Source organism: Camelus ferus, chromosome 13, assembly GCF_009834535.1.
Source record: "Camelus ferus isolate YT-003-E chromosome 13, BCGSAC_Cfer_1.0, whole genome shotgun sequence".
Taxonomy (NCBI): domain Eukaryota; kingdom Metazoa; phylum Chordata; class Mammalia; order Artiodactyla; family Camelidae; genus Camelus; species Camelus ferus.
Window position 1 is genome coordinate 45,737,717 of NC_045708.1, and position 12,380 is coordinate 45,750,096.

The window sequence follows — 12,380 nt, forward strand, 5'->3', positions numbered from 1 at the left end:
TTAACATTGTTTAGTATCTTGCTTACGTCTTGCTGGTAGACCTGTCGATAGAACTGTACCTAGGTCTGCTGAGGTCTGGATTTCTTTCCAGAATAGCACATAGTTGTCTTACACTATACTTAATCATGAATTCATTTTTTAAACTAGGGTATAATTTATACTCAATGCAATAGATTGTAAGTGTTTGGTTTGATGAGTTTAGATAATACAAAACATGCACCTGTGTAGCCATCACCCAAAGCAAAAATATAAAACATTCATTCACCCCAGAAAGTTTCCCGGTGCTCCTTTCCAGTCAGTCCCATCCCCCAGATCCAAATCTTCCTGATTTCCGTCACCACAAATTAGTTTTAACTATTCTTGAATTTCATGTAAGTAGAATCAAACAATTTATTATTTTGGGTCTGGTTTCTTTGATTTTACATCTTTTTTTTAAGATGTATCCATGTTGTAATATATATCAATAGTTCCTGTAATTACTGAGTAATATTCCAATCTATGAAGATACCGCAGTTTGTTGATCCATTGTTCTGTAGGTGGACATTTGGGTTGTTACCAGTTTTTAGCTATTCTGAATAAGGTATAGGCATGACTTCTGGGGGGAAAAATATTATAGAATAAATTTGTTTAGAGCATGTTTGAGTCAGGACAGACTCAGTTATGCTTCAGCAACTGATAGCCCAAGTCTCAGTGGCTTAAAACAACAAAGGTTTCTTTCTTTCTCATATAGCGTGGCCACTGGGGCTCAGCAAGGGGGCCTCTCTGCTCACTGTGGTCATTCAGGTAGCCAGGCAACAGAACTTCCCATCTCAGCGTGTGTTTCCATGATCACCAAGGCAAAAAAAAGGAAAACATAGTTAATCAAGTACTGGTTCAACTTTCAAGGCGAAGAAAAGTACAAGCCAGAGGATTTATGAACAACCCTAGTAGCTGTCACAGAAGAGTACTGAGGGGCTTACACTCCACTATATGATTCACTACCCTGCCTGCACTATCAAACGCAACGAATACTGTAAAGCATCTGTAGTCACTATATCTAGTATAAGGGGTGGTACTGTACATGTGACACTCAGAACTTAAGTACAAAAAGTTGATAGAGTCAGAAGGAGCAGACTTAGACCCCTGCGTGCATCTTCACCCTGAGGAAAATTGGGAAACAGCCTTAAGAGCAACTTGTGACCTAGTAGAACTTTTCCCCAAGGTGGATCTGGGAGTATAAGCTTGGGTATATGAGAAAAAAAAAGATACCTGTGGCTTTGGGACAAGCTATTGAAATGGGAAATACTGTAGTATAATAGTTAAAGGAGTAGGTTTTGAAACCAGACTGCTGGGTTTTAATCTCAGTTTGCTATTGATGAGCTTTGTGACTCTGGTCGGGTTGCTTAATCTCTGTGCAAAATGAAAATGATTATAGCTACCCCACAGAGCTGCTATTGAAGGTTAAATGAGTTAACATATGAAAAGCGTTAGAACAGCGGTACATACATAGTAAGAACTCAGAAGTTATGATTCTGGTGACAGTGTTTTACAAATAAAAAATTTTGTTGTGTGTTACTTTTCTCTTGCTATGTGACAAACTACCACAGATTTAACGGCTTAAAGCAATACCCTATGCGTTAGCTCACAGTTCTGTAGGTGAGAAGTCTGGCACAGAGGGCTCTCTGCTTGGGGTATCATGGGGCAGAAATCAAGATGTTGGCCAGGCTGAGTTCTCATCTGGAGCCTTGGGGGGAAAATCCACTTTCAAAGTCATTCTTGTGGAAGTCAGTTTCCTTGCTGGTGTTTAGATGGGGACTTCTCTCAGCTTTTAGAGGCCATTCACATTCGTAGCCTCGAGGCCCCTTCCATCCTCCAGCCAGGGATGTTGCTTCTAATCTCTAACTTTCTGTCTCTGACTTCCATGCAATCCTTAGAATTCATGTAAATCAACCTACTAATTTCAGAGATCAGAACTCTGAGGCTCTGAGAAGTAAAATCTCCATATTTAAAGAGCCCATGTGATTAAGTCAGGCCCAACCTGGTCATCTCCCTTTATCTGAAGGTCAGCTGTGCTGTATGATATAACCCTAATCATGGAAGTGAAATTCATCCTGTTCACAACCTGTAAGCCAGGGGCAAGAATCTTGGGAGCCTTCTTAGAATTCTGCCCATGTTGCGTGATTTTTACCAATATGAATATTTTTATAGCAAAATAGAATTGAAATCAGGATCCAGAATGTGCATTTGTCATAAAAATAAATATATTCTACAAACAAAAAACTGAGTTGGGTGTGTTCCTAGCATCCTTTTGAAGAAAAACTAAACTAACAATCCCTAGATAGAAATTCCACTATTGTAATTGTCTGTTTACTTAGCTGTGTTCCTCACTAATTGCTACTCTATCATCAAAGGCAGGAATCATGTTTTATTCATCCTTGTATCCCTAGTATAAATATTTGTTAAATAAACAAATGAATATATTCAAAATAAAATCAGAGTTATATTGTTGAGTTTCAACCAATTAAAGTAAACTCTAGCCAGCTTAAATTAAAAGGAGAATGTATTCTAAGAATACAGGGATATCTTGAAACTCTTAGGAAGGAGCCATATAATTAAGATGATGAAGAGAAGAAACCATGTCAGCAGAAGGGAGTTCTGAACCCTGTTTAGCCTTGAGCTTTTCCATTGGTATTGTCTAGATACCACACCCTTGATCTCTATAAGTTTATTCTAAATTTTATGTTTTTGGGGGAGAGAATCTGATTGGCTCAAAATGAGGCAAATGTCTGCTCCCTGCGTCCACTGAGGTTGAAACTGACACAGTGGAGCCCCATCCAGGGAATCACTGTGAGCTGGGCAGACATCCCCAGAAATGTCCGTTAACATGGCAGATACCGAGAGCTAGCTGACTACAGGCAGCACATTGCCACTAACTCATGAAGCAGCTTGGATCATAGGGCATACCCTAGGTAGTTCTGCTTCAGATCTTGACCCCACTTTGTTAAGACCCCTTTCATTCAACAGACACTTATATTACACCTATTCTCTGTTAGGTATCCTGCTGTAAGCTGGGGATACAAAGAAATAAGATCCTTTCTCTGTGTTTAGAGTGGGAAAAAGAAGAGCACAAATAATTTAACAGAGTATAGCATGTACAGCGATAAGAGCATTCACATACAGGGTTCCCTGCCCTGGTACCCTCCTCACTCCTACCCATGGTAGAGCTCCACTCTGTCTCCCCCAGTAGCTGTTAAAGAGAACTGTAAAAACACCAACAAAAAATTACAATTCCTGATTGTGTCCTGTGTGGGGCACCGGGGCCTAAGAAACTTACAGTAATTATACTGGAAAGGAAGGGTAATTATAAAGCAGACAGACTTCATTCCTTATGAGAGTCATGGACCATGAGGGGTCAGAGCGCCCCAGAAGTCTTCCTGGTTAACCGCTTGTGTGAAGTGTAAATGCCTCTTCTCCTTTGGTTTCCCTCTTCCCACTTCTTTCCCTTTAAAATTGTTGCCTTGTCAGGTCCCCACTTGCTTGATGCTGAGGTGTGCAAACACTCAGTCGCAGGTGGATTATAAAGGATTATGAACTGTAACTTCTTATGGCAGCTTCCTCCTCTCCATTGAGGTTTTCTGTTCTGTGAGGTTTTAAAAAATTAATATGGACTATAAAGGCCATTAAAGTCATACTAATTGGGGGAAAATTATTAAATTATGAAGGGATAACTTGGCTGATTTGAGCTAACTTGGTCCAGTTAATCATTATTTCTCAATAAGAATTTATGTGCACCCGTATTTTTAATGCTGGTAACCTTTGAAAGAGGTATGAAAAGCCATTTGCTTAATTACTGCCAAATACACTCTGCCCTGTGAGCCCTGAATCTGGAGCAGACGTGCCCTGTTGGCTTTCCGCTCTCAGGTAGAGCTGAGCTCTTTTGTGTTATTCCATGGGGGAAACTGAATGGGAAAGAGAATTACCACTGGGAAAATGCTGCTACTTACCCACGGGTAACTGATCACTTCCTCTGTGTGCGAGCAAACTGCTGAGGAATGCATCGTGCTCCCTGAAAAACAATAGCCATCTCTAAACGTAATAGTGCATGCTCGAGGCATCTGTAATGCTGTCAGAAGAAATAGATGTATTCTTCATGCTCTGTGTCACTTTGTGGTTTTAGTTTTTCTCCCTTTTGCTCTGGTTTGGCTGGAATGCTAGGTATTCTAAGAATCTGAGAAGGTTACAGCGAGAAACGGTACCTAGACTTCATCTCTTTATTTATACTCTGCCTTATTCCACAAGAATTCTTATCAGCTTAGGCTTCTTACAATTCAACCTACTTCCTCAAGAGATCAGAAAACTGATGTTTTTTTAGAAGTGATTTCTCCCAAACCCTACAGCTAGTTAATGGTAGCGCTAGAACTGAAACCACCTCTGTCTCTTTATTGAAGTGAGAGATTGTTACATTTTTAAAAATAATTATGTTAAGCACACTATTTGCCAGGCAGTGTGTTTGCCCTAGATGATATAACAGAGTGTAGGAAGGACATGGGTCTTGTCCTTGGAGTGCTTATCTAAGGGAAAAACAGATTTGAAGCAAGTATTCATACAAATCAGTTAGGTAAATTTTGAAAGAAAACAGATCTGTGATCATTGCTAGGGTGTTCTAAGCATATAGTGGAGGTCCTGGAAGGCTTGTTTCACGAATGACATTTATAGTGAGCTATGAAGGAGAAATAGGAGAAAATCAGACAGAGGACTTGGGCGTCAAGCACGCAGAGCAGAAGAGAAGAGGATGAGAGAGGGCCGTGAGGTGGATGGAGCGCGGCTCAGCTGAGAGATGGAAGGAAGGCCTGTGTAGCTGGGCTGGAGCAAAGTGAGGAAGGAGAAGAGGAAGAGGCCAGAGGTGGGGGCTGGGGCCAGATGGCCAGGGCCTTACAGTCTCCCTAACAATTTTGGACTTGATCCTAAGTGCAACAAGAAGCCATAGGAGGATTTTAAGCAGGGGATTATTATATGTCTATATAATCAGATTTATGTTTTGGAACCGTAACTGCTGGGTGAGGGATGGATTAGACAGAGGATGAAGAATGTAAATAGGGAGACCAAATAGGATGCTCTTACATTAATTCAGGTGAGAAACGATGATGCCTTCCACTAGAATAGGATGGAAAGAAGTGCAAAGATTCAAGGTAATGTTTTGAAGGTAGAGTCAATTAAGACTTCCTGATGGATTAGACATATAGTTGAGGGGTGAGAGGTTTCAAAAATGACTCTTAGGTTCCTGGTTAAACAACTGGCTGGAAATTGACTATGGAGCCCTCTGGGGACTGAGTAGGAGTGAGAACTCTTTTATTTGAGATGCTTCTAAGACATCTGGTGGAGATATAAAGTAGGAAATAGGAAGATCCAAGGCTTAGAAAAAGATGCAGCCTAACTGTGAATTTGGAAGACATCAATATTTAGTCTTTGAACTCAAGGGAATAATTTACGTAGTTGAGGTTATTGAACTAACACTGGAGGAGAAGGCTGGGTGGGGTATAAATTTAATAAAGAAAGTTAAAGGCAACAATATAATTAAAGCTTTAAAATGGGAATGGCATTGACCAGCCAATGACTCTTTTTCCAGTTGGTGAGGAGTAAAATATAAAGCATAACAGAATGGATTTGAGTGCCCTCCTACCCTGTATACACTGGACATAGAGAGCTATGAACAGTTCTGATCTTTGTGCACTAGTAAGGAGCTTCTTTGGTTTATATTGTGAAACCTAAAGTCAAACTTCACATGAATCTTGAGATAATGATATTGGTCATGCATCACAAATGGACAGTAAAGGATAGGTCTCCCACAGAACACTGCCTACCTACTGTTTGCTAGTAACATAGTGGAAATAAGCCCAAATCACCAGAACTGCTATTCTAGGAGTTGTTTTGTGCCTGTCCCTCTGGTAATGGAGTTTCGGCTTCCAGCTGCTCTCCTCCAATTAGAATGATGACCAGTAGAATTAAGCTCACCCACCAAGCATTGTCTGTCTGGCTCTCTGCTCTCCCCGCCCGTCACTCCTCCTCACACAGTACCCCCATGCAGGGAACTGTCGTGTACAACCCATCATCCTTCATCGGGCAGAACAAAGTCAGAAGGCAAGTGAGGAGGCTGGGAGCCTTTCCAGTACAAAGAACAAAATGCTCTAGACATTAATGGGGCCTGGAGGTTACACATGCCCATATGAAAAATTTATACTCCTCGGTGCTGAAGGAGTTGATGTCTTTCCAAAATTACCCTTTGCAGCACCTGACTTACTAAGCAGGATTTGGCCAACTCGTAGCATCATCATTCTTTGTCACTAATAATTGTATCTTAGTATCCCTTGAATAATACATCTCTTTTTGTGCCTAATAGCTTTGCATGTTTGAAACCAGTGTATATTTATGTAGTTTTCTTTTTTTTTTATTCTGTAGTGCTATGTTTACTGAGAGAATGATTCTAATTTGAACCAGGAACTTAGCATTTACTATGTACTGATTCTGCCTATTTTAATGTCCACAGAAATGAAGATGCAGTCAATCAGATGGCTGTTGCTCCCTTTCCATTACCATCAAGTTCCCCATCTTCTATTGAGGTAAGGTGGCTCCTAACTAGTTCTTAGTGAATGAATTACTGGGTTTGTTATGATCATTTTTTCCAAATCTAACATTTTTTATTTTCAGTGTCTGGTATTCTTAACTCAGAGAATTTATTAACTAGGGAATTTCCCTAATTAAAATAGAAAGTATTTAAGGTATGGTTATAAGGTAATAGAAAACAATGTTAGACAAACACATTAGAACTTAACCACATGAGTATTGCCTTCCTCAGAGTTCCTTAAGATTCATTCTTTGTCCTAATTGGGCATTTCAGAATTTATTAAAAAATTCTTTTTTAGTAACTGAATTGTATCTTTATGGTTTCAAAACACTTTCATACTATGATTGGAGGTGCCTTTAAATATTTTCATCTATTGATGGAGAAATTACTAGTACAACAATATTGTTAACATATTGATCTCTTCTAGAGACAGACAGATGGATTGTTGGGTAGGTAGGCAGGTAGGTAGCTGGCTGACTATATAGATAATCAGTGGAGGGATTCCCAGCTGAGGGAACACTGCACATTTTTTACTTATTGAACTATTTTTTAATTCCAAAAATGAATACATACTTAATTATAACTAATCAAACAATGCAGTTATTAGAAGAAGATTTTATTTTCTTTTCCCCACTTTCTCAAGGAAATTAATCTTTACTGTTCAGTATCTTTCCATGCTTTTTCCTTTGCTTCTATGACAAAAAATAAACAGCTATATATGAATAATGTCTCTTCAGTAATATTTAATCATATAAAACAAATTCTTTTTATTCAACAAGTATTCAATGAATGCATATTACATGCCAGGTACTACTTGGGTATTAAAGATACAGACATGAATAAAACAGATAAGCCTCCCTGCCATGGTTCAGCTTCCTGATGAGTAAATTAACCAGCAAATACATAAATAAACTGACAGTACTATCAATAGTGGTTAGTACCTTGCAGATAATTAAAATAGGGAATGTGGCTTGTGAACATTTTGGTTATAAGGAAAGCCTCTTGGACGAAGTGAAATTTAAACAAGATCAAAATAATAAGAAGGAGGCAGACATGCAAAAATAAGGGGGAAGAGCTTTCTCTGCACAAGGGACAAAAATAGCTCTCAAATGAGAATGATCTGGGAAACATTGGGAGCCCCTAGAGTAGTGGAACAGAATGCAAGGGGAGAGGGAAGGAAGAGGAGGTGGGAGGGAGAGAGGAGCTTTGTGAGTCAGATAAGTAGTTTGGGTTTCTTCTGTGTGCAGCAGCACTGGAAGGTTTTTAACAAGGGAGCAAGGTGAACTGATATAGTCCACTAGGTAGAGAATGGACTGCAGGGAGGTGAAAGTAATGCGCTAGGTGGCAGAAGCCCAGATGAGACCCCCATTGTGGTTAGATGAGGCTTTGGTGATGGAAGCAAAGAAAAGTGAGCTGATTCTTGATGTTTTAGATGCTGAATTAGACGATTGATTAAACATGTATGCTGAGGGGAACTAAAGAATCATGGATAAATGTAGAATTTTGCCTTGAGCAACTAGGTGGATGGTGGTGCCATTTACTGCAGTCTATTGACAACAGGGAGGCAGAAATTAAGAGGCTTGTTTTAGATCAGTTAAGTTGAGGTGACTATTAGACATTCTTCTGAAATAGATTCTGTGCATTAAACAGAAAACCTTTATTTTGCTTAATATAATGATCATATTTTAATGTCCTATATTGCATATTTTTCCAATTGACAGATACTCAGATGATTTTTTTTTTTTTTTTGCCAGTAAAAGATACCAAAAGAAACATACACGTGCAATGTGTGCCCCACCACACACATATATATCAATCATTTGGTACTGGAGCTTTTATTTCTATTGTGTAGACTTCCCCAATAGACAGTTGCCAAATCAAAAACTATACAAGTTCAAATTTTGAGTCTGTATTCAGACTAGTTACCATCAGAAGAGGTTGTAGTGATAATGAGTATCCACCAGTAGCCATTTAGCCACAGCTTTGCCAGCACTGCGTATTTTCATTCTAAAGACTAGTGTAGGCAGTTAGCAGGGTGGTGAAAAGAGCTGCCCCAGAGGCAGCTCCTTCAGTTCAAACCCTAGCACAGCCATATGCTAGACATGTGATCGTGGGTAGTTATAGTGACTTCTTCTGTCTCCACTTACTGTAGGGAGATGACAATAGTTCCTCCTTCATAAGATTGTTAAGATTAAATATGAGAGAGAGAGAGAGAAATAAGATATCTGTATCTGTCTGTTTATCTGTCTGTCTTTCTGTCTATTTAGCTAAAGATATCTTGTGCCAAGCACATGGTAGCTACCCAATAATGTTAGTACTTAATTCCTAATTCTTTTGCGTTTATAGAATGTTGTATAAATCTTTTTTTTTTTTTTTTGGTTGGGTGGAGGTCAGTATTTTACAATAAATGTTTTCTATAGTATTGTTAGTTATGAATAGTCCCATCAAAATAGTATTCCCCTTGGAACTGAATTTTTATTTTTTTTGCTCATAGTTTTTCTCAGTGCTAAAGAAAAGTGCCTTTACAATGATCAAGAAAACTACCCTGTCATTAAATTGTAAAGCTTCTGTGAGAGACAGCTTTTGTATCTTAGGGTGGGTAAAGGTATAGTGTTGGTGTCAGCATTTAGTTTGAGAGGACCATTTCTGGGGTCTCTGGTTTCCTTTGTTTCCTTTCCATCAGGAATGACTTCTGATATCATGTGTGTACTTTCTCTAGTCTATGCACAGCCAACTGGCCTCTGCTGCCTTCCTGCTTAAAGGGCAGCAACTTAGAAGAGGATGATTGAATAGAGAATCTACTGTGTTAAACACTATCTTGGATGCATTGTTCCAAGTTCCATTTACATCCAGACCTCTGAGAGACAGTGTTATTATTTCTGCTTTACAGAAGAAGAGGCTGGTTAGAGAGGCTTCGTAGCATACCCATATGCCCAGAGGCAGCTGTGTTACTCAGCATTAGTTTCCTTATCTGCAGGGGTTACCACCAAACCTTCATAGACTTGTAAAGAGTAAAGAAAAATAATGTATATAAAGCATTTAGCACAGCTCATGGTACAAACTAAATGCTCAATAAAGTTGAACTATTTATTCAAATATATAAATATATCCTTCAATGTTAGCTACTATTTTCATTTTTTAAGTTGTGCTAACCACAGAAGTGGTTCTCATTTTTCACTCACCTGTTAAAAATTTTTTTACTTACACTTCAACATAGCAGATTCAGTAATAAATCAGAAAAACAACTTCATTATATTCTGAAAATTTAAAAGACTGATTTTATTTTTGAATGAAGAAAAGACTAATATGTGTAAAATATAAATAATGCCAATCTTAAGTTTCAAGAGTCTTATCACAATTCTTAAATCAAATTTGAGTACGCTATTATTTGCATTTCATTTTCAAAAATAATTAAATCACATTAGCATTTAAATTTATGAATAAATAATAAATTATTTTCTTTAAAAGGTATGCTATTTGATGCTTCTCTTGCACCCTCATAATGAATTATATTATAAGGAGAGTTTTTTAGTTTCTGTCTAGACTATTGGCTTCCAATAACTGCCACCAAATGGTGAGTGACAGCCATCCTGCAAGTGGTATATGAAGTACTATATAGGAATGCTCTGGTCCCCTGACCAGTCTCTTCCCATTCACTTGTGTTCCCCTCTCACTATGCCTTTTTCCCTGCTGCTCTTTCTGCTAAGTACTTAAGCATAATTCCTATCTGACACATTTCTGAGAGAGCTAGCCGATTTAAATCATAACCAAATAGATGAAATACAGCCATATCATCATGAATTTTGACCTGACATAATAATTCAGCAAAAATGAATAGTACTTTTATTAAATACCAAAGGGATCTCATATTCATTCCTTTATTGAACAAATATTATATGTCAGGCACTGTTCTAGACACCACGGCTGAGCAGAGCACAAAATTGCTTCCTACCATTATGAGCTAAGGGAGTGAACAAGAGCACTCACTGAATATTCAACAAGAAAACGTAGGTTCTTGTTTCAGCTCTGCCAATTGTCTGTTGAGCAAATGACCTTCGTAAAGACACTTAAGCTCTCAAAGTTTGCCTTTTCCTGTCAAGCCGGGTTAATAGCCTCCCCTGCCTGTGTCAGCAGATAGCTGTGAGGATCGAGTGCCAAACATAGGTAAAAGGACTTTATAATCCGTGCAGCTCTGTGCAGGTGTAAGGGGATGTTAGCATTTCTGCTGCTGTCCTTGCAGTGACTGTAGTATTGTTGGGGCGGCTGCGCTGCACAGCGATTGAGAGCAGAAGCTTGGCACTTAACAAGTTTTGTCAAGGATGTGGAGAAAAGGGAGCCCTCCTACACTGTTTGTGGGAATGTAAATTGGTGTAGCCACTATGGAAAACAGTATGGAGGTTTCTCAAAAAACTACCATATGACCTAGCAATTCCATTCCTGAGTATCTATCTGAAAAAAAAAAAAACTAATTAAAAAAGATACATGCACCCCAATGTATCTATCTGAAAAAAAAAACTAATTAAAAAAGATACATGCACCCCAATGTTCACTGCAGCATTATTTACCATTGTTAGGATATGGAAGTGACCTAAGTGTCCATCAACAAATGAATGGATATATAAAGAAGATATATGTATGTATCTTTAAAAAAAAGATTAAGTTTGTTACTATGAATAGTCCTAAATAGAAAAAAAGGAAAAAAAACCCAACCCCCCTCCAATGGTCACTTTGTTGTTTTAGAATTATAAGGTGGAAGTCTGCTTGAATATCAGAATTTGTAAAATCTAACCAGTAATAAAACTACTTATTGAAACTAAAGAAAAGAGAAAAAAAAAAAAAAGAACATAAGCTTGGAAGTTGGACAGATCCAAGCCTGAATCTGCTCTGCCATCTACTAGCAGAGTGAACTTGAGCCAGTTAAGCTCTATCAGCTTGCATTTCCTTACTTTTCTCAAAAAGGGGTTTGATAATAATAATTCATTTTGTGGATTTGTTGGAAGAATTGAATAACGTTTATAAAAGTTTTAGCACTATCCTTGGCACACGGTAAGAATTCACTGTAGTTGTGATGATCCTTGTGTTGTCACAGCCCTCTAGCAGGACCTCAGCCTCCAGCATCTTCCACTTTTCAACACTTACCTACAATGCAGGATTCTTTTCTTACTGCATTTGTCCTCTTGCTCAATTATCTTTAATACCCGCCTCTTGCCTATCAGACCTGTGTTTCAAAATCTTTGTTTCAAGGTTGGAATTAAGGCTTTGTATTTACCTCCACTAATCAGCCTCCTTTTCTCACGACTGTGCAGTAAAGTGCTGGGTGCTCTACATACGTCTGCTGATTTCTCCTCCATGTGTCTTTTTCTCTCCACTCCTTATGCCTTTGTTCCTGTTGTTTCTTCCACCTGGGTTGCCCTCCCACTTCCTCTTTATTAATTTACAACCACTAAGGCCTTGAAGAACTGCTTTTTGAAAGCTTCCTCCAAGTTTTCTATGACTCAAAAGGAATAAAATAATATATACAGAGTAATAAGCATAACACCTGGAATATAAGTACTCAGAAGTGTCAGATACTATTCTTTTTTCAATAACTGAAATCTTTATTAAAGTCAAATAATCTTTTTAAAAAATGTTTATTGAATTATAATTGGTTTCCAATGTTGTGTTTCTGGTATACAGCAAAGTGATTCATATATATATATATATTCATATATATACACACACACACACACACACACACACACACATTCTTTTTCAGACTCTTTTCCATAAGTTATTACAG

The 12,380-nt window shown here is 38.3% G+C and overlaps 1 protein-coding gene across 8 annotated transcripts in view; it reads left to right on the forward strand.

The window, feature by feature from the left end:
- The window catches only part of PATJ (PATJ crumbs cell polarity complex component), a 291,845-nt gene that overhangs the window by 192,138 nt on the left and 87,327 nt on the right, over window positions 1–12,380 (forward strand). For all 8 annotated transcript variants that reach the window (XM_032494431.1, XM_032494436.1, XM_032494434.1 and 5 more), the window contains one exon: window positions 6,524–6,596. In XM_032494431.1, the coding sequence (XP_032350322.1) occupies window positions 6,524–6,596 (73 nt within the window). The remainder of the gene's footprint in view (window positions 1–6,523; window positions 6,597–12,380) is intronic.